This window comes from Enhydra lutris, unplaced genomic scaffold (genome assembly GCF_002288905.1).
Source record: "Enhydra lutris kenyoni isolate GAN:26980312 unplaced genomic scaffold, ASM228890v2 scaffoldscaffold15, whole genome shotgun sequence".
Lineage (NCBI taxonomy): Eukaryota > Metazoa > Chordata > Mammalia > Carnivora > Mustelidae > Enhydra > Enhydra lutris.
This window is the reverse complement of record NW_019154099.1, coordinates 33,027,291-33,050,431: the sequence shown is the minus strand read 5'-3', so window position 1 is coordinate 33,050,431 and position 23,141 is coordinate 33,027,291. Positions and strand designations below refer to the sequence as shown.

Sequence of the window (23,141 nt, the reverse complement as noted above, 5' to 3'; positions counted from 1 at the left end):
AGCAGAGGGACAAAGATTGTCATACTAGGTTCAGAAGTGAACTATATGCTGTTTTAATATAACAATGATAAAAAAGTCTGACAGCAAAGGTTTAAAAAATATATATCCTACAAATATTAAAAAAAAAACTATTGTAGCTACTTAGTATCAGAAAAATAGATTCCTAGTCATTTAAAAAAAAAGAGTATTTCCAATAACATGTTCACTCTGTGCGGAAGATAAAGCATATCCACATAAATACACCAAATCCTACATCCTCAAAAGACCTGAAGCAAAATTTGGCAGTGGTGTAGATGTCCACCACTGAGGTAGGTTTTCTTATAATGCTTGTGGAAGTACAATAAGTAGACACAACACCAGATTTTTAAAACATGACCTGGGTTCTAGGCCTCAATGGCTTCACCACTGAGATTTATCACTGGTTTTTAAAGGAGAAATAATTCCAATATTATATAAATTTGTCCAGATAGAACACAAAGTACTTCTCAAGTCATCTTATGAGTCTAACGTGATCTTAAATTATCTCTATCAGGTTTTAGAATTAAGAAAAATTACATCAGGGCTCCTGGGTGGCTCAGTTGGTTAAGCAACTCCCTTCGGCTCCGGGCATGAGCCTGGAGTCCCAGGATCGAGTCCCGCATCGGGCTCCCTGCTCAGCAGAGATTCTGATTCTCCCTCTGACTTCTCCCCTCTCATGCTCTCTGTCAAATAAATAAAATCTTTAAAAAAAAAAAAAAGAAAGAAAAATTATAGATCAAGTTTATTCAAAAAATTGGACAAAAATCCTGAACATTAATAAATCAAATCCATGTATCTTTAAAAGGGAATAAAATGTCCAGGCCAATTTGGATTCATATCTAAATCATGGTTGATTCAATATTAAAAAAAAAAAAAAATCAATCATCAAGTTGGCATATTATAGAAGAGATATTTTAATAGATGCAGAAAATGGCTAAAATTCACTTTTGTAATTAAAAATGCTCTTAACAAATTTGAAAGTTAATGGTAAAAAAAGCGCTTTCTTTTTGAAATTAGCAAAAAGAAAAATATCATTTGTATTTAATATTACATTGACGACTACAGTCAAGATAAAGCAAAGATAGGACAGGAAAGGAAGAAATAAAACTCACTCTCATATGTTTGACTATGTAAGTAAAGGCTAACAATAATTATATATAGCTGACATAAATTTAAGGTTGAATAAAACATTCAAGAAAATGCTGGAAATGAAATTTTAAAAAATATCCCTCACAATAGCATAAAAATATCAAATACCTAGAAATTAATCTGGCAAAGAGTACAAAAGTGCTCCATGAAGCACTTGGCACAACTGAGAGATGAAAGAATTCTTCAATCAATAAAAGACCTAGAGCAAGTTCATGGATTATAACTCAATATTGTAAATCCATTTCCCCCAAACTGATTAAGTTCTATGAGATTCCAATGAAAATTCCAACAGGATGTTTTTCTGAAATGTCACTGACTGCAAGTCCATGTGTATTTTTGAACAAGCTAAAGGGACAGGAATAACCAAGACACTCCTAAGGGAAAACATGAGAGCAAGATAGCTTTGCTGTTTGGCAAAACTTACTGGAAGGCTACAGTGTTTTAAAAAAAGTACGGTACTGGGATTCTGCAAGAACAGACAGCTGAAATCGACACATACACACAAAGGCCTTTGCTCTATGACAGAAAAACTGGGGTAAGGATGGAGTTTTCAGTGTTATTAGAACAACTAGATCACCACATGAATAATAAAAATACAGGTGGAAGGAAAAAAAAAAAAAAAAAAAACCCTCACCCTGAAGGAGGACTGGACCTAGTGACTTGCTTCCCACGAACAGAATATGGCCAAGTGATGGGATATTGCTTCCAAGGTTAAGCTGGAAGAGACTACCTTCCGCATTTCTGGTTCACTCTCCTGCAGCCTCTCACTTGGGCATTCTGATGAAGCCAGCCACAGTGTGGGAGCTGCCCCAGGACAGGGCCCCGAAGAAGAAACAGAGGGTAGCCTCTGCTCAGCAACGCACACAAGGAGATGAATCCTGCCCGTGAGTAAGCATGGAAGCGGATTCTTTCCCAGGCCAGTCTGGGGCGCGACCCTACGCCTGAGGACTCGCCTGGGCTGTGGCCAGACTCCAGCCCCACAGCAACTGTGAGAGCTTGTGTGAGGCTGCCAAGCTTTGTGGTAACTGGTTACATGGTGACAACTAGTACAGATTAAGTTCTGCTCAATTCTATTAACCCAACACCATCTCTGATTCCCCTCCATATACAAAGCTCTCAGAGGTCTTTCCCTGCCTGAGGCCAAGCCACGGGAACCAGGAACTCATGTAAGCTAGAAGTGCCCTCATGCCCAGCTCCCAGTCCTTAGTCCTCTTCTCCATCTAGACTTGCTTTGCTGATGTCGGCCACAGTCCCAGCCCTCCCTGTCTCCACCCTTCTGCTTGCCAGCCCGAAGGGCTTGTTTCCACTTGTGAACAGAGTAGATCCAGTCCACTCCATCCAAAAGTGGAGTCCTGACGGCTCCATTTTTCACATATACCCAAAGCTGGCCACTTCAACTACCCTCCTTGCGATCCTTCTGGTCCAATTCCGCCTCTCTTGCCTGGATTACTGAAACAGTTTAATCTACATTTGCCATCTTCTAGTCTATTCTCCCCCAAATGCCAGGGTGATCTATTTAAACCTAAGTCAAATCATGAGCTCTGATGCTCAGAATGGCGCGGCTCCCCTTGCAGAGGGCCGTGAAACTCCGCACCGCGGCCCACAGTGCCGTTAGCTGCTACTGTCCTCTGTCCGTCTGCGTGCAGCTGCGCCGGCCCTTCTGCTCCTCCGCCAGCTCACCGGGCCTGCCCCATCCTAAGCCTTTGCAGCGGTGGTTCTGGAGGAAGTTCTTCAGATCAGGAGGGCAGTTCCAGTAAGCCTGGGGGGGTGGGAAATCTCCATTTCTAGTAAGTTCCCACGAGATGCTGATACAAGAGGCTGCTGGTGTTCTGGAGAACTCCAGGGGAAGATTCTGTGAAGTCACGTTAGGACTAACTCTCCATCTCCCAAGTCTGCAAGGGTCAAGTCCTTAATGAGATCTAGGCAGGTGACATTTAATAGTGTGAGCTCTCCGGGTCTCGAGTTTTCTCTTGCTTTAACAACCACCCCCCCTTACTTTGAGCACCTTTTGTTCTCTTCCGGAGCAGTAGGGATCTACACTCAGATTCACTCACTTGATCGTTTACTGTGTCTCCGGCCAACTAGAATGTGAGATCCAAAGCACGGAGCTCTTTATCATCCCAAGAGCTGAACAGACTTTTTTGGATAGAAATGATTTAAATTGAAAATGATATTTAGTCTTTTAATTTCCTTAGCAGTATAGAAACCCATTTTTTAAAAAAATGTACTAACTACATGTGCTCATAGGAGGAGAGCACAGCAGTGGGGAAAACAGATTTCTGAGATCCGCTAAACCTGGATTCCTAAGTCAGCTTTACGACTAGTGAAACGTCTGTATAAGGTTTACATGCTACCTTGGACTCAGTGTGTTTATTTTGTAAATGGTGAGAGCAGCAGGTGGTTTGGAATAGACAAATGTATGCGAAATCTCTAGAACAGTTCTCACTAAAGTGGTGCTCAAAAAATATTCCTTCCTCTTCAGTATCTCACACCTCCTCTAGCTCAGATTTCATTTCCTCGGCAAGTTAACTAAAGCCGTTCTGGATGGGATTACATGTAAGTTTCTATTTTAATATTTAACATTAAAACCTTTGCCTAACCTTTCCATAGTACCTTCAGGTGAAAAGTTTTCCTGTAACATACATCAGACGTAACAGAGAATAAGTGTGCTGATACTGGGACGATACTTCAAATCGAACCCCCACGAAATGTTCATCACGGACGGTGTTCATCGGCAAGTATTTCTGGGCAAGAGGCTACCTGAGTTGACGGCCTTTCTAAAAGGGACCTACACCTCACTGCAAAACCAAAACCTCCCGGGGCGCCTGGGTGGCTCAGTGGGTTAAGCCTCTGCCTTTGGCTCAGGTCATGATCCCAGGGTCCTGGGATCGAGCCCTGCGTCAGGCTCTCTGCTCCGCCGAGAGCCTGTTTCCTCCCCTCTCTCTCTCTGCCTCTCTGCCTACTTGTGATCTCTCTCTGTGTGTCATATAAATAAAATCTTTAAAAAAAAAACAAAAAACCTCCCATTCTTACCAGGAGTATTCTGTAGAAACAGTTTTCACAAACGTGAGTGTCAGCTATAGATGGTTCGCCTAAGAACAAAGCAGCAATACCTGCTCTCACAACAATAGTGAAACACAGAGATGGTGTTTTTACTGCTCATGCTGCACAGCCATGCGTGACCTGATATTGCTGAAATAGTCTTTATTTCTGAACATTCCAAAAGAGCAGTGTACACAGTAACAAATATTAAGTCATATACCATAAGAAAGCATTCATTAGTGCAAATGGGTTTTGTAAAAGGTCTATCAAAAAGATTTATTTGCTTTAAAATGCATCCATTTCCAGAAGCATTGTTAATAAAACATTACAGTTTCTCATCCTCTGTAATAAAGTAGTGAAAATCAATCGTGGCACGGTAGCAAACACTGCAGGTATTAAGTGCAATGAGCCCCGTGATGCCTTTATAAATCGGAAACCCATGTATGACAATAAATTAACAAAGAAAATGACAAGAGCCTCTAACTGGCTACTTCCTTGCGATGCTTCAGCTCAGGTTGTGCTCATTCAACATAAAATTAGGTCTTTCAAATTGTATGGTGGATTTTTGCTGATCTATCCCTAGAGCTAAAAAAATAGTACCTTACCACAAAAATATTTTTATGGCACAAAATTTAAGTTGTTCCATAGTGGTTCACATAGGTGTAAAAAGAAATAGGCACAAAAAATAAAATTCCTGTAAACTATAAAAAAGTAAACTTCGAAGCATAAATTATAGAACCTAGTTGTAAATATGCAATGTATTAAAATACCGAACATGTAATGGGAAGATGTTTAGAACACGTAAGTAAACTGAACAAGTTACTTTAACAAACTCATGACAAAGAAAGTATTATTGACACATCTCAATCCCCTCGAAAAGTGTTTAGGTACATAGCAGTTCTACAAAAACCCCCTAGATCTAAGTGTCACAATACCACGGCCACGGCTCCCAGACCGGTGCGGTATTCTCTCAGGCAAATATTTAAGTGCAATCATTAGTCTCTGGCGCTTGGTCCGTTGAAAAACAATGCAGTCAATATGTTAAAATGCAGAAGGGAAAGAATATCCCGACATTCACGGTTACCTAGCCAGCTAGGTAACTCGACCCTCATTTCCACTCCTTTTCCGTGCTCCAGGGGCATGTCGAACCGCATCAGTAGCAACCGTCTCTCCAGCTCCCGTCCCTCAGAGCGCTGAGCGAAGACAGAGGCTTTGGAGGCTGAAGGAAACTGCAGGGATGCAAAGGGACCCGTGAATACACTCCCAGGAGTCCCGGCACTTGGCCAGCAGCTACTGGCATGTTCCAGAGCGTGCCGGGAGCCGTGCACTGGACCCTCGCCACATGCTCGGCGGCTGGAAACACCATTCTCAGCACATTCACTGCTGTGGGTGTTGTTACGTGTGAACTGCAACATATCCTTCGTGGACAAAGGGTATTTTCAAACCAGAAAGAGAAAGATAAACTCTGTCTAAAGACAAATGGGTACTTCCTTGAATGTAAACAGCAAATTCACATGAAGTAATCTGCAGCCTTACAAATAAAGATGTGCCTAGCATACTGGCAAAGAATAATAGCCAGTGTTGGCCTAAATCTGGGAGGACGTCCTCTCCTACAGCCTGGCACTGACCACCATGAAACGAGCTTAGCTTGGAGACCTATTCAAGGACCAATGGAGGGTCACAGCAACCTACACCCATCAAATAATGTGATTCTAGTCTGCCATGAATGTAACACCATCTGCGTTTACAGGGGGAGAATAAGCCAGAATGTACTAAACATGCAAAAAAATGCTTTCTATGTGAGTAACGGGATTAGGCGTTCACTCACTTTTGTTTACTTTTAATAGTTTTTGAATTTGTTTTTTATCTGAGCACCTATTCTAATCGGAAAATAATTACACATATTAACACAGAAAGAAGTGTTGCTTGTGCAACACCCCTTTTCATACCGTCACTGTGACCCATCCACCACCACCCACCCCCACCCCCCGCATCCACAGCCTTGTTCCTGGTCGGGAGCGGTCTGCAGTTACTGCCTCCAGGGTCTGCTCTATCCCTGATGTGCCATTCTCATTGACGTAAAACACTTCAAGATCTCCAGTTCAAGAAGGGCACATCGTGACCATGAGCTTGTCTGATATGTGCCTTGCAACTAATCCAAAATTTTAAAGAAGGAAAGTTCCAGCTGGACCACACTCACCTTACCAGCATAAGCTAAGAAAGGCCCAGCTCCAGATCACCAAGGCGCCGTCCCCGGCCAGGCTGGGGACAGGGTGTGTGTGCATACGCCTGCCTAATGCATATTTGCCTATTTTGATGAAAGATTACTATTTTGACAAATATTTATAATTCTATCCTGTGCTAGGCACAGTCCTTAGCCTTGGGGTTTTATATTCATGACCACCCCCTCCCCCATCCCCATGAAGCTTACATTTCTAGAGAGGACAGTCAGACCGTAAACTAGAAAGTCAGGAGAATCTGTAGTCCCTCAGACGGTGATCAATGTTATGGGGAAAAGGGGAAGGAGGAGGGGGTACACTTGGACTTGGACTTGTGGACAGAGGGGTCATCTGAGCGAAGTCCTGAAGGAGGGGAAAGGCCCTGTGAATTACTGGGGGGAAGGAAAATACATGGAAGCCCCAGAGACGGAGCTTACCTGGAGAATTAAAGCGAAGGTGGCGCATCAGGAGTGAAGTGAGGAGGGAGGAAGGGACACCCCCCACCCCAACACTTTCCAGAGGAAGGGGGGTCAGAGGTCAGGTCATGCAGGGCAGCGTGCCGGAGACCCCAAAAGGGAGGATGCAAAAGCGGCTGTGGAGCGGACAAAGGTTCGTACCTTCTAACGGGCTGTGCAATTTTGCTTCGAGGCAGGTTGCTCCCGTTTATTGCCAGTGAAGGTCTGGGCAGGGCGCTGCGGCCCACGCTCCCAGCCGGGGCGGCTTTGTTTGGTGTGGGGATGCCGGAGCTGGAGTACAGCTGGAGGCCGTTGGACAGAGGCGTGCTGCCGCCGCCGCCCTGCACAGTGGGGCTCACGTAGGCCGTGGCTTTCAGCGGCTGCCGCACAGACACTGGGAAATGTCCCACGCTGTGGATTCTGTGCTGGAGCTGTCCTGGGGAGGGAACTAGAAAGGAAGAGGACAGGGGCGAGAGAGAAAACTTATACGGCTACCCAACTCAGGAAATGTACCCCCCATTCAAGGCCAGTAGAGTCTGAAAGGGAACACACAGAAATGAAATGTGGGTTCCAGACAGTAGTGAGTACTAGAAAATTCTAATTCTGGACACGTCACCTGTCCTGTCCATTAGCAACATTTCTGAGCACCTAACTCTATCTAGAAGCCCCATCTAACAACAGTTTCCTTCCCTTTAATGAATGGAAGCAGCCCTGAGTTCTCACAGGACAGTTTCTTCCATGCTTGATGGGAAGACATTAGGATGTTGATGGTTGCTCTGGGGATGATTTCATGAAAATAAAATGAGGGGATAGTTAATACTGTGACGACGGGAAGACAGAGGTGACATCAGTAGGTTACGAACACCTTATTACAGGTTAAATATTTTCGTCATGGCATTGACTGATGTCCTAGGGTTGGTGGGAAGAGTAAATGAGTTAATCCACATGAAGCCTTTGAGTGATGCCTGTCACTTAGTAACCACCCAACCAGCACTATTATTACCTTGAGAACAACAGCTCTCTGGGTAAGAATGCGTAAAAACTACATCAATATACTTACACACCCAACATTTTCTAAAGTAGTTTAACGGAATTTGAACTTAACCATAAAATAGGAAGGGAGAAAGACAAAAAAATATGTCCCTTGTTTTATTTAATGTCTCTTGAATTATTTCCTTAATAGTTTTGCTTAAGTGTCTGTCAGGTGAAGTCCATACACAGGAATGCTGACGCTCCTGTACGGCCATCAAAACTCAACGCGGACTAAGGTCCACACAAGATTCCGGGGTAGTTTGGATCCCAGCAATTTTTCTTGACACTGTAAAACTTCTGTCAGTGGACAGATAATCTCTAAGTTCTTTTCCAACCAATTCTACAATTCCTTAATTAGGTAGCTTTTAACCATGAATATTTCGATACATTGGCTAGTCAGGTGTAACAAATGCACCAAGTAACTAATGCAACATAACTAACGGGAGAGGTTCACAGGGGAATGCAGGGAAGGAAAGGACAGATAGGGATATACGGGCACTCCATACTTCTTAATTGCTCAGTAAGCCTAAACTGCTCAGGATGAAAAAAAAAGCCTAGATTTAAAAAACCAATGTGAATTTGGCTTAGTCGCTTTTAAAAAACTTAATAAAGTACATAAATCTTAAGTCTAGCACTCGATTTTCAAAGTGAACACGTTGTGGAACCACCAGTCACACAAAGACAGAGCCTTACCTGCAGCCCAGGAGGCTCTTACCCCTCTCCCACTCACTGTTCCCATAATGGCGACAGTTATTCTCACTCTGTCACCACAGATTGGTTACTCCTACTCTGAACTTCATAGAAATGGAATTACACAGTACGTTCTCTGGCTTCTTTCACTCAGCATCATGTTTCTGAGATTTAGCCATGTTGTCGGCACTGCTCTGCATTATATGACATTATTTTTTTTTTTTTAAGATTTTATTTATTTATTTGACAGAGAGAGATCACAAGTAGACGGAGAGGCAGGCAGAGAGAGAGAGAGGGAAGCAGGCTTCCTGCTGAGCAGAGAGCCCGATGCGGGACTCGATCCCAAGACCCTGAGATCATGACCTGAGCCGAAGGCAGTGGCCCAACCCACTGAGCCACCCAGGCGCCCCCATTATATGACATTATATCGAATGTCACAGTTTGCTCGGCTGATGACGAAAGGCTGGGTTATTTCAGTGTGGGGTCTGGGCAACATTCTTGAATAGGTTTCAGTGTTCACATCCACTCATTAGGTAAGGTATATTCCAAATTCTATAACCATCAGGATAAAGGAAGTTATTAGCAAAGTCTCTAAATACAGTTTCAAAATACAAAAAGAAAAAAAAAACTATTTCTAAATACCAGCAAAGCAGAAACTAAACCTTAAAATAACACTGCCTATAAAAATACTTAAAAAATCAGATACCTACGAATAAATTTAACTATGAGGCAGAAAACTTCCACCAAGAAGCTACAAACACTTTGGTGGGAGACACGGAAGAAGATCAAAATGAAAAGGGGTTCCAGGGTAGTGAGTTAGAAGAATATTATGAAGATTCCAATTCTAAAATTTATCTATGGTTTCAGTGACCCCAATCCATATCATTTGAAATGAAATTACACAAGTTACTCAGGAAAAGCATCCTATAAATACTCCTATATACAAAACCAATAACTATTCAAGATAACTAATCGAGTATTTTAAGTGGAAAAAACAATGTGAGTTAAGACAAAATCCCAATTGTACAAATAAGAAAACAAGAATAAGAACATATAACTTATTCAAGAACTTATAATTAAGACCCAAACTCAGATTTTTTTTTTTTTTACTGCAAATCCAGTGGCCTTCCTTCTGTATCACGTTGCCTTTTCAACATTATCTTACCTTTGTGTCTCCCAGAAAGTAAAATGGCCCAGAACTAGGGATCGTCAGATATAAACCCAGAATGTATACATAATAATCACTTGGAACACTTACGAATAAAAGTAAATGAGAAGAGAATCCTGAGATTTGACAGAAGTGTATGACTGACCTTCTCTTACACAGCAGTGCTCTGAAGGGTTTTTCTTCTCTCGTTATACTGCTTGATTTTCAAACATTGGTTTTTCTTTTTTTTTTTTTTTACATTGATGAATTGGAATTCTGTAAAGAAAAATTTCCCCTTCTCCATTTATATATTTTGTCCATTAAATATGGACCTGTAATTACTTACTCTACTGGTTAGAATCTTTTTGAATTATTTTTTTCTGTGGCCTCGACTGTCACAGATTTGGTCCCTGGGCACTTTAAGGCATTTTCTATGTCCTTCTGACAGATCCCCATTAGTTTCTGAGCACGTCAGTCAAAAGTGGCCACTTTCTGTTGTGGACATCCATATACATTGTTCTGGCACTCAAATCATGCTATTAACCCACACGGAGTCGGAGTTAACAAAAATTCCTAATCATTACCACATTTGCTACTGTCACGACTGTTTTCCCATTCTACGCTAATCCTATCGACTCCTGCACTCAACTAGAGAGCTGTGTGCTCACCTCAGTTAAATTTCATCAAGCTCTGTCTGGCCGGCTTCCCCAGCTGCCTCACAGTAAAGTCGCAGCTCTCCCTTCACCCCGCCACCCTTAGCAAATTCTGTAAGTTGTCTTCTGTGTCTTGACACAAGTCATTAATTCCAGTATTAACAGATCAAGGCCTAAAACAGCCGTAGGGCATTCACTTACTCATGCATTCAAACCCTCCCAGCAAACTCGTCAAATACCAGGCAGGGTGCCAGGTACAGAGCACAGAAAATCAGCTAAGCTAGGGCCCAAGCCCAGAAGGAGCCAATGAGCTAGTGTGGACGATAAATACAAAGACCGTGAAATATGACACACCGAAAAAGGGGAGCACCAAAAATCGAATCCATCCTAGATCTGTTTTGGAACTTTATGGGGAAATCTATTGAGGTCATCAATGGAGGCTTTTCAAAGGGTGTGTGGTGTTTGTGCTGCAGGATAAAAGTAAACAGCAAAGATTGCATAAAGAAAGGGAAAGAACAGCACACGGGAGTCAGAATATGTTTGCAGTTTAAGGCATAAACTCCGGGGTAATCAGAACAGTTTCTAGCTCTATTCCTTCACCTGCACAGCTTTTACTGTTGCTTTCTCTTCATTTGCAAAATGGGAGCTAGGACAGAAACCACCTCATAGGGTTACTGGCAGAACTAAGTAAGACAACAGATAAAAACCGGTTAGCACCGTTCCTCCCGCTCAGTAAATGTTCCCATTTTGAAATGAAAAACGGTCCCATGGGGCAAAATACCACTTGAGCCCCAAAACTGGACTCAGGGAGGAGGGCTTCAAGTCACTCTGGGTGCAGATTTAGACATCTGGCTGATGACTCTTGGTCAGCCAATCTGAACACACTTCATGCCTCCTGTGTTTGGGCCACATCATTATTGGGACTGTGACCCTCAGTCTGTCTGCCAGGGGTCATTCTCAGACTTAATCCCAACTACCCACATAAACAGCATGAGTCGGAAAGGGAGGGGGACACCTGAACCACCACATGCCCACAGAAAATAAAAACACGTGCATCTGAGATTTCACGCTCACTGCACTGCTCACTGCTGGGTATAGCATACAGAGAATGAATGACAGACTGTAGTGAGCTGAAGGGGAGCAGATAAATACTACTCTACACGCTAAAACAGAGCTTCATTTTGGGTGGAACAAAGCTCTGGACTGGTGAACAACAAGACCAAAGTAACAGCGAGACTGAACAAGTGTGCTTTCTTCAGAGGAAAGGCATCGAGCAGACAGAGCTAGAAAGAGGCAGACCTGTGAGGAAAACAGAGGTTATCTTTGTTTAGACAATGAGTGAACAAATGAATCATCCTGTAGTACTTCTACTGCTATCCTTGTATAGTGAAGATTAAATATAATTTACTAATTATTAATTTATTAACATATGCACTAATGAAAATACTAAATTGTATGAAGTTAAAAAATAAAAGGAGAAAAATTTCCTGCTATGTCCTCAAAAGAAAAAAATGGAATAGTAAGATATTTTTCTAATTGTGTTACAAATGAAACTTACAAAAAAATTACAAATCGTCATACTTACTGCAAGACTGTATTCTCGAAATCCCGTTCCCAGCTCCATGCAAGCTCGAGTCAAAACTCTGACTATTTCTCACGGTGACTGGAGAGATGGCATTGCTGGTGACAGCGGTTGTACTTGGCATCCGAGCTAGATTAGGCATACTTCTCCGGAGCTTGTCTAGAAAAGAATTTTAGTTAAAAATCATAAAGCTTATGCCAATTAAAATAGTAGCTTTCAAAAGTAAACATAAATGATATATGCTCATATTTAACAGATAAAAATTGTCACGTGTGTTATGAACTGTAACAAGCTACCATGGAATTAACCTTCTGTACGAACACACTCAGTAACTCCAGGAAGGTTCTACCAAATATACTGTTTTAAAAAAAAAAAAAAAAAAAGTGTTCCATAAAAAGAAGTAGGGATTAGCTAATCAATTAGCTATTTGTTTCTATACAGTAAGTGGATAAAATAGTATCAAAGGGAGGTTAGAGAATCCTCTTACAGCCACTTAGTTAGAAATTGTTACATATTAATTAACAACAAAAAAAAAAAACCTGGAAGAGTCAAAACCAGCACTTTATCTTTTGCTAGCATATCAAAATGGGAAGAATGATTAAAATTCTACCCTGATGTGTTTGAGATACCCACTCATCACATCACTATGACCCCATTAAGTTCTGTAAAGTTTTAACTAGGAGTCTGCCTCTAAACCTCCTGAGACCTGAATCAGAGACCGCTTCCAGTCATTCTCCTTGCTGAGTACACGTTCTGCCACAAAGGGGCAGCAGAGAGCCACCTACAGACGTCAGGGCTGCTGAGCTGGGAATTCAATGCAGGACTGCAACCTGGAAAGACACAGGGACCCCAAACTAAAGTACAGGTACCAGGTCACTCACCCAAGCTCAGAAAACAAAGCGTCTATTTGAACGCCAAGCCAAGCCCCCCTCCTTCCCGTTCAAGTATGAAACTGGATTCATTCCTTCCTCCCCTTCACACGCAGCTCCTTCCACAAGTACTCGGACCTGGGGCTGCCCTGACCAGCAAGCAAGCAAGTCCTCTAATCCAGAAACGAGGGCCGTCTCTTCCAAACCGCCCCCCTTCTATACCCTCACCCCCAAGTCCTGTCAGTTCTGCACAACAGTTAATGAATGTTCCACTACATCTGGTTCGGGCCTCACTATTTACCTGCCACATGGTCACGAAACCCTCTTGCTTGGTCTCCAAGCACCCTGTCCTATACCTCCTACCCATCTTCCACACAGCCTGCTCTCTTCCTAGAGCATAAGCACACACCCAGGCACCCACTTAAAACCTTCCGATTACTCTCCCACCTTCATCTGAAAGCCCCTAAGCATGGCCAACGTGAGACCCTTCAAGGTATGGGCTCCTTTCCTCCTTCCCCAGCCTTATCTCCTGCTACTCCCATCCCTCAGCCTACTTGCCTCCCAGTGGATGAGCCAAGTTCCCAAATGTTCCATACTCTCCAGCACCTGTGACGTGCTGGTCCCTCCACTTGGCCACGCTTCCCACTTTGTGGAGGGAGTGAATGAATATGGGCACCAGAATTCACTGTGTACATACTCTGTGCCAGGCATGGTAGCTGTTGGGGGTATGGGCAGGGTACGACACGTACAGTCCCGGACTCTGAGTTTTATAATCTACACCAGGGTTTCATAATCTTTTTTTCCATTATCAATCCCAAGAAGAAAACCTAAAATAAATTTAACGTTAACTCCCTTTTCTCCCGAATGGAACAAATATTGAAAATAATATTCTGAAACTCAAACATTTTGAACTTTGGAGGACCACCAACCACTGTAATATCTCGTGCTTTTCACACATGCCCCACTCGCCTCGATAGTTTCATTTTTATTGGTATAGGCCCTGAAGCACAAAGAGACACTCGTCAGGACATTCAGGTTTGTGGTCACTTTCTTTCAAGCTAAATCAGAAAACGAATGATGTACTTGAACATTCATCCAAAGCGCGTCCGAGGACAAAACCAAACCCATTTGCACTACTCATTCTACATCACTTATACCCATCCTCTGTAGCCCTATCCAGCAACTTTTGCCTCCTTGGGACAGTCTAGGGAAAAGACAGAAAATTAAGCAAATACAGTAAGGATACTTACATCATAAACATGAAAAAGTATAATAAACTGTAGAGAAGACTAAGATAGGAGACCAGAAGGAATTATATCGACCTCACTAACTTCTATACAGCCCCGAGCTGAGGGATCTACCACCCCCACACCATGTCCTTACTCCCTGTGCATACTTCTAGAGTACTTATGCTCAGACACTGCCACTGACTGTTAGATTTCTCCACCATTTTCCTCATCATCTCCTTGAGGCCTGCTTTTAACAACCACAGGCCTCGTATTCCCAAATTCTTGCTAAAGTTGCTAACCCCGGGCAGGAGGCATTTAATACATTCTGCAAATGTTATTTGTGTGTATGCTGGAGAAAGGAGAGAGAATGGATAAATCTTAGAGTCAACGCGTAGATGTTCTGAATGTCACGATAACTGGCATGAAAGGTGGGCCTCTCTCAGTGCAGGACTAAATTACTTTGACTATATATATTTAAGCTGAAGGAAGGCACCGGCAAAGAATTATATGCCATTTTTAGAATATGAATTGTGTTTCTGTAATTCTAAGTTTCCAAACTATTTACCATAAAAGTTTCCATATATCTAGCTGAAAGGTAGTATCATAAACATCTGTCAGTTTTCCACCTAGATATACTAGTTGTTTTCATTCTGCCATAATTAATTCATCTCCATATATAAACACACACTTGTTTGTGGTTGTTAAACCACACAAGAGCTGCAGACATCTTGACATGTGACCCCCCTCCCTCAATTTTAATATGATGCCATGACTTCCATGAAGCACACGGGATACATTTTCTTCCTGATATTCTGAACTTTAATAAATTAGTCCCTAACTATGACATTCCTTAACTGCAAATCTTTTCTTTGAAGTTTTAAATCTGAAAGTACTCAGGTACTTTGAAACCTTAGGAAGCGCCCAAGAAAATTCTGTAGAATCACAATACTGTCATGAATATAAACAAATTAACAACAGTTTTTAATAATCCATACACAAAATTTTCCAAACATCAAGAAAGTCTTTCTTAAGCTTCTCCCCCTAAACCATGATCAATCAAGGTTCACGCATTAGATGTGGTGGTTAGGTTTCTAATCTGTTCATCCAGATGCATCTGGCTTTCAAAACCAATCTTTATTCATGTGAGCATCAAGTCAGTTTCACAAAGCTTTAAACGTGAAATACGCTCTTAAAAACAAAGGCTTCGGGTTCCTGGGTGGCTCAGTTGGTTAAGCGACTGCCTTCAGCTCAGGTCATGATCCTGGAGTCATAGGATCGAGTCCCGCATCAGGCTCCCAGCTCCACGGGGAGTCTGCTTCTCCCTCTGACCTTCTCCTCGCTCATGCTCTCTCTCTCTCTCTCTCTCTCTCTCTCAAATAAATAAATAAATAAAACTTTAAAAAAAAAAAAAAACAAAGGCTTCCAAGTGTAAATATTTAGAACATGACTCCTCGGGGAGTTTAGCTGTGACCTCCAAGCTGTGTCAGGGACCATCTGGAAATGAAGTACCCTTTCCTGTCAAGCAATTTGGAACATGTTAATGATCATATATACTTTAATAGTCAAGGAATCAAAAATAACACTCTATTTCTATCTTCACAAGAAATCCGCAATTTACCCTCAAGTACTGAGGTGCAGCAGGAAGCTGGAGGAATAGACCAAGGCAAGAATCTGAATGAGTTTTCTCATATTGAAGTGGCACCAGGACTTAAATGCTCTAGGAAAACAGAGACTAAAGAATCTTTGGGAAGAGAGGTACTCAGTTACCCACCAATCCGATCTGGCCTCCCAATCAATACAAGGGTGCAAGGGAGGGACTCGAGCCAACGGTACTTACATCACGCCACCGACAATCCCTGCCCAATCAACTCCCTTTACATTGAGTAAAGATCCTACAAGATTTAGTCATTTTTCACATCTGGCAAATGATTCCAAATATGCTCCTTTTAATTCCTTACCCCTATAAATACTCCAGTAACTTTTTAAGAGCCCTCCCTTCTGAATCTAGGTAGTGTAGGAGCTATGGAAGCAATAAATATAAACATGCATTTCTGGTTTCTTTTTAATTATTTTTAAATGAATCAATGATTGAACAATCATTCTCTGCTATCCATACTATTTTGGTGATTTAGAAAAATATTTGATAATTTCCAAGTTATCATTCTTATTTCACAATTTTGCTCAAATGATATTCTGTGATAACAGATGAAGGCTCAGTTGAGTCTCTCTCTCTCTCTCTCTCTCTCTCTCTCTCTCACACACACACACACACACACACACACACACACGTGCAGGGAGGAAGGACAGAGGGAGAGGTAGAGAATTCCAAGCTGGCTCCACACCCAGCACAGGGCACAATGCGGGGCTCAGTCTCATGACCTGAGATAACGACCTGAGCTGAAATCAAAAGTTGGACCCTTAACTGACTGAGCCACCCAGGCACCCCAGTGAGTCCTATTTTCTTTGAAAAGTGGGTGGGAGGCAACCTTTCTCCCTTTCTTCAGTACTTACACTCCAAAAGAAGAGTAATTATTTTGTTTCTTCCTTAGACTGGGAGAATACGCACCAGGTGGTTTGATGCGAAATTATACCTAAGTTTTCTAAGAAGAGGTATTATTTGGCCACATTTATAGCCAAAGAAATCAAAGTTCAAAGACCTGAGAAACCTTTAAAAGGTGTCAGTGGTAGGATGGGACTGGACTCCTGAGCCTGTGTTCTCACTGCTAGGTGGCACAAGTCCAGTCCAGACGACTCCCACTGTAGTTCATTTTCCTTTGTATGTGGAGACCAGAGCTTTAAGGAAAAATAAAACTACCACAGTCAGGACACTAAGTGGTGACAGGTCTCTGCTTTCCTAACAGGAACCATCATAGCACAGTTCCAAGGAAACCTAATCCTTTTCACTGTGGTGTTTGGTGTAAGGTAAAGCCACTTTTCTAAGGTAAGACAACAATCCACTGGCAACACTCATCAAGATGCGGAGCCAGCATCTGCGGGACGGCTGGGCTGTTCAAGGGTACCTGACAACCTTTAGAGCAACAATTCTTAGGGAGCTTTTCGTCAATTTTAAAATGAGGCTGACTTTCATTAAGCACATGAAACACATTGCTTTTTCTGATATTATGAGCTTGAGTAAGTTGAGTTACTATGACGTGACATGGCTGCCAATTTTTCTTTTAAATCTGGAATCTAAAGGTTCTCAAAGGGAAATTATGACTAAATGTTCAATATTTTCAAATGATCTTTCAGTTAGCATGAAAGGTATAAGTACAGAAGAAGAAAAGGTGAAAACTAAAAAAAAAATGGTAACGGGTAATCACAAATACGATCTGTATTTGGTCTTGCAGTACTTTGAAGTAAGCTGTTTAATCACTCCTGGGCCCAGAAATGGTGCTATATAATAATTAGAAGCTATAATTATAATTCTCTATCTGGTTTATTTCTCCATGTTGCATGGGACCCGGGGATGAAGTCTGGCTGGTCATTACTGGAAAAGCATACCAGGCTTAGAAGAGGACATGACTGTTCTCCCTACAATTTGTTGAAGGTCAAGGACTGTAAGTCCTGGAAGACAAATGGCGAAGTGGGAGAAAGGAAAAAGTACAGGAGAGGACATGTGCTCTGCCCGCCATGTTGACACTGGGGCAGACCAACTTCCGGTGAGCAAGCCAAGTATCAGCCTCCTTACCCCTCCTGCTGTACAGACCCCACTTCTAGACGTCCGAGGGAGAGACACACCCAGACTCGTCCTTGATCTGGATGCACATGAGCATCACCGTGTACAGTTCCCATTCCTCACTCCGTGCTGGGAACACGCCAGAGACTCAGCTGGCGGGACAGATAAGGAGCCACGGCTTGGCGTGGGGGGCCTCCAAGGGACTCCCCTGTGAACTCCACCAGCAGCCCCTGCCCATCTTGCCCTGAAAGAGCCACCACACAAAGATGCCCCCCACGCATGACCCATTCTGTGGTGACCACATCACGGTGTTTTTTGAAGCCCTAAGTCTGTAAATCTGGACACGTCTTCAGACACTGGTCAGTTTTAGATTTTAACTTAGACCAAACTGATAAGGTCCTAAAGACTTACTTCGTAAGTTTGGGAAACATTTACTAATTATTTACATTGACCTAAAAGCCATTTCCTACTACACATAAAGCTCAAAGCACATTAGAGTCCAAAGGGCACATATAACCTACCTCCACTGGTCCGATTTGGTTGCTGATCTGGAGTTTGGGCTTGAGGTGAGTAATACTGTTGCTGCTGGTAATTATTTGAAGGAAAATACTGGGAACTGGGGCTCCTCCTACACTCCCGAATGCTGGAGAAAGTCTGTGAGTGGGGAATGCCTCTTTGGAAAGGTGAACATCTTGGAAGACGAGGCTGCGGTGGTGGCAAATGATCAAATTCTTCCTCGTCCTCCAGACTGAAGCGGTCATACTCTTGATCGCTACACGTCCCTTTTTTTCCTGAACTCAGTGACACACTGGAGCTATGTCTGGACACAGATGCTGACGTGGAAGCGTAATCTTGCCTGAGACCTGGGACAACAAGAAACAGTATTACCTATGGAGACAATTCAACCTAGCAAAAATTAAGTGACAATGAAGTATCTGAAGAAAACGTGTGCCAGGTAAACAACTCAAATTAAGAGCCATTATCCTGCTCATGGTTTATTAAATCCCAAGAAACAGACACATTTACCCACCAAACAGTTGTCCAACATTATACTGTTCTGTTCTGCAAAAAGACCGCCCCAATTCCAGAGAAGACTAGATAAACTGCCACAGTTCATCAGTCAGTGTCTGTCAATTTCCCCGAATGATCCCTTCTGAAATCTGGAGAGATACTTAGGAAAAGCCACGCATCATCATTGTGAATAGTATGTTATGGGTTAGACAATAAAAATAATCACATCTCCTACCAGGGAGGAACTCCTCCTGTCCCTAGCCCCAGCTTTCCAAAGTCAAAGCAAAGTTCAAAACCCAGGCTACAAAATATTTTCTTACAAGGTCGCTTCTCTGTCCTACTTATTACTAATACTATCTTTTTCAAAGCATACTGACACTTCAATAGTTTTGGGTCATCCGAAATGACAACCATCTAAAAATAGTCAAACTGGAAGTTTCTAGTTATTCACCTTATTACCAATACAACAATTTCTTAAAAGCAGGAAGTGACGTTAATCATTTAGCCATATATTTTCAGAATAAGTCGCTGTTATCTTACTACCACTGAATGGTAACATAAAACCATCTCTTTGCCCCTCAAAATGTATCTTCTGAAACTCTCCATAATCATTACACTGTATCTCATAATAGCCTTGACTAATTCTGAAAGCAGGAAATGGTCATGCTTCAATGAAAGGATAGTTGGCTGTTTCTACTTTATGCTGACATGAAAAGATAACTCCAGAACACTCCTAGCCCCATCCAGTGCTCGACAGCTCACTGCCTCTTGATGCCTTTAATAACAAATACCCTTGCCGTAATTCACTCCTAGATGACAGGTTAACTTTACTACAGAACCAGTGATAAACTGTCCCATTTCTAATTATCTTCTCTTTGATCATTATTTATCCCGAGAAGTTTATTAATGCATTTTAATTGAGCTTATATTAAGATAACGATACCCTTACATGCAATTCAAAGAACTAACACAGAGACTGCTTGTGCAGTCTGCCCAGCTTCCCCCAATAGTCGCATTCTGCAAAATTACAGAATAATACGACACTTGGGATATTGTGATATAAACCCAACTTTTTTTTAGATATTCCCAGTTTTACTCAGTACATGGAAGTATTAAGTCCTCTATATTTTATCATCTGTAGGATCAAATATCTACCACCAGGGTCAAAATATCAAACAGCTCCAAAAACTCACAAAACACAAATATCCCTCGTGCTGCCCTTTCATCACATCCACCTCCCCCAAGATGCCACATCCCGTCTGTAAATGCCATCAACCACTAATCTGTCCTCCATTTTTAAAATTTTCTCATTCTAAAATGTTATAGAAATGGAATTATGCAGTCTGAAATCATCCTTTTTCGCTCAGCACCATTCCTCAGAGCATCATCCAAGATGCCGCTGGCACCAGCAGCCTGCCCCTTCCTGCTGCGGAGTGCATGGTGCCACTCCAGGGTACGGGGCGCCGCAGCTTCATGAATCATGTACCGCCCGGAGGGCATCTGGGGTCACACCAGTTTGGGGCTATGACAAATGAAGCACCACAAACATGGACAGCTATTTGTGTGAACACAAATTTCTGCTGTTCTGGGATACGTGCCCAAGACTACAATTTGCTGGGGCCTACAGAAATTGCGTGTTCGGTTTTTTAAGAAACAGACAGTTTCCATAGCAGCTACACCACAAGATCTTTATATTAATGCGTTCTGATTAATGTCTTTATATATAATACATTTGTACATCCTAACACCTTCCAATGCCCATGAGAGCCTGAGAAGCACTAACTGGCCCACGTCCAAGGTGGGGTGGTATGAGAAAAAGCATCTAATGTTTACCCATTGCCTGGGGAGAAATGCCTGAGCCTCCCTCCCTCCTCACATTCCAAGCAGAAGCCTCTAGTTCAAAAAGTTTTCTAATTTAAAAAGAACGTACTTTCTTCTTGGAGACGAGCCATGATCTGAACGTCCGTGAGATCCTGTAACTTATATCCCATGGAGATAGAATCATCTTCCAATTCCGAAGTACTCAGCTCACTGTCTATAGAGGACTGGGGGCTGAGAGGGGAGCCCCTGGAGCTGTGACCTAAAACCCAAAGCAAACAGGTTTATTATTTAGCCTGGAGAATGGGTGTCTACATCATGCTTGACAATTCCTGTATCAAGTCAGCAACTTTTTCTCTAGTTTCGTCTCACCCAAAAATGACCAACCTATCACTATTTAACAGGGAGACAATATGCATACCTTTCACATGTCCATAATTCACATAAACAAAACAATTTGTTTTTACAAATTCAATTTTCACAGTTAAAAGAAAAATCACTCTGTACTATACACCAAGAAAAAACTGTTAAGAGGGTAGACTGAGTTAAAATTAGAAAATAAACATCTATCACCAATGCTGAAATCCGCATCCTATTAGATTAGTATAGATCTAAAGGCATTATATAATACATATCCATGTTCGCTTTCAATTAATAATCAGATATGCTTATCTCTAGTAGTAACTGATTTTTAAATTATAATCAAATAAATTTTTCTCAAACAGGTACAAGCCATGCTCTGAATACAAATATCACACAGAAAAGACCCGCATATATACACAAAAGCATACACAAAACCTTAATAAAGGAGGGAGCACAGCAGTCACAGGAGACTTGTAGTCACCCACAAAAGTAAAAAAAGCAACAACTTGGGTAAGAGAACAAAGGAAGAAAGGACCCAAAGGGAGAAAAGCTGTAGGAATGGAATCACACCAGTGCAGACACAAATAAGGAAAGGAAGAGAACGTCATCTCACAAAAAAGTACTGTGGCTATTTTTTCTGTGTAGCCCTGGCTTCATTAAAAAAAAAAAAAAAAGTTATCAGAAAAATAAAATTAAAAAAACCAAAGACACAAAAGCCTTATCTTCCTGAATCCTAACAAAATACCTGACTTGTGTTCAACACTGAATGTTAAAAGCACGTTAGGCATTCAGAAACGTCACCAGACATGTATCTTTGCTAACGAGGGAAAACTGCCTACGGCACACATCGGAGAGCATGTTACTGGTGCTAAAACACGGATTGCTGGGCTCCTCTCTGTACCCAAAGTGTGCAGCACACACCGTCCAGCACAAGATCGCCCGCCACTGTCCAGGGAAGAGGATATTTATGCTGTTCTTACGGACTGACAAGGCAAGCAGCTAGTCAAGAAGTTGAAAGATTACCTGTTCTTTCAGGTGTTAGTACTGCTTTATTTGAGGTTTTAGAGAAGCTGGGAGTATTAATGCCATTGCTATAAGGGCTGAGTCTTGCAACAGGACTGTAAGGAAAAGCCAGTGAGACCTTTGAAGAGAAGGGATTCCGCCATCGGCTCGCTGTCACAGAAGCAGAAAATAAACAGCAGCAGTTAGCTATCCGGAAGCAGATGTTGATTTGTCAGAGGGAGAAAGGGAAGAGGTTAAAAAAAAAAAAAAATTAAAAGACAAAGCAACTTTTCATAAAGATATCTTAAATGACTTCCATTTATTAAGGCAGAAATATGTAAGCATAGGCCATTTATGAATTCCTATGGATACCTTCATTTAAGAATTAGTAATGATTAAAGCCAATATACCTGTGTAATAATGAAAACTTGTTTTGAATTTCTACATTAGAAATGTTTTTTTCTACTCTGTATTTCTGCACAAGGATTTAAGTGTTTTGTAGTATATATAAAAGGTCAGTGTCCTAAAAAGGTCAAAATTAGAAATTGTGGGGAATGTTAATATTAACTATATATGTCCTATATTTTTTTGTTCCTAAGATTAATTCCCAACCCATTTAGTATCAGAAAATGTTGGTCAAAAAATTTTTATAGAAACCTGCTCTTGGCTTACAGGACAAACCTAACAGGACGACTGCCTTTCTGAATGGCTGCCATGAGTCCAAAACAAGACTTAGGGAAAAACAATACAAAAATCACAGAAGGATACAAAATTTAATGACAGCTATTTCTGATGGCAGGTGAAGAGATCAGCTGGTGATTTGCTGTTTATTTTTTTATAAAAAATATTTTCCCAGTTATCTGGAACACATGTTACTTATGTAACATTAAAGATAGGATGGTACATACTATTACATCAATACTTTAAAATAAGGAACAAAAAGGAATATTACCTATAGTGGGCAAATGATTTAATTCCTACATTATTTCACCTGGCCTATTTAATTTACTTCCCTTCTCCCAGATTGCCAGCCCCTGCTATTCCTAAGTCCTAGTGATCATGAAAAAGACCTCAAATTGTAAAAACCCAAGTAGCAACAAACGTCACATACTCTCCCTTCAAGGGATGCAAATTACTGTGCTAGGAACATCTGTTTTCTGAAAAGCAATCATTTCAACATGTACTA

The 23,141-nt window shown here is 41.7% G+C and overlaps 1 protein-coding gene across 3 annotated transcripts in view; it reads right to left on the bottom strand.

Annotated features, from left to right (window-relative positions):
• Positions 1 to 4,354: 4,354 nt before the first annotated feature.
• Positions 4,355 to 23,141, bottom strand: part of LOC111147144 (SLAIN motif family member 1) — a 59,121-nt gene continuing 40,334 nt past the window's right edge. For 2 of the 3 annotated variants that reach the window (XM_022503045.1, XM_022503046.1), the window contains 5 exons: positions 20,703 to 20,852; positions 18,283 to 18,624; positions 11,991 to 12,146; positions 7,046 to 7,331; positions 4,365 to 5,438 (listed from right to left, as the gene is read on the bottom strand). In XM_022503045.1, the coding sequence (XP_022358753.1) occupies positions 5,363 to 5,438; positions 7,046 to 7,331; positions 11,991 to 12,146; positions 18,283 to 18,624; positions 20,703 to 20,852 (1,010 nt within the window). In that variant the 3' untranslated portion in view covers positions 4,365 to 5,362. Of the gene's footprint in view, positions 5,439 to 7,045; positions 7,332 to 11,990; positions 12,147 to 18,282; positions 18,625 to 20,702; positions 20,853 to 21,976; positions 22,127 to 23,141 lie in introns of all 3 variants that reach the window. The other variant, XM_022503047.1, reaches the window with a different exon arrangement.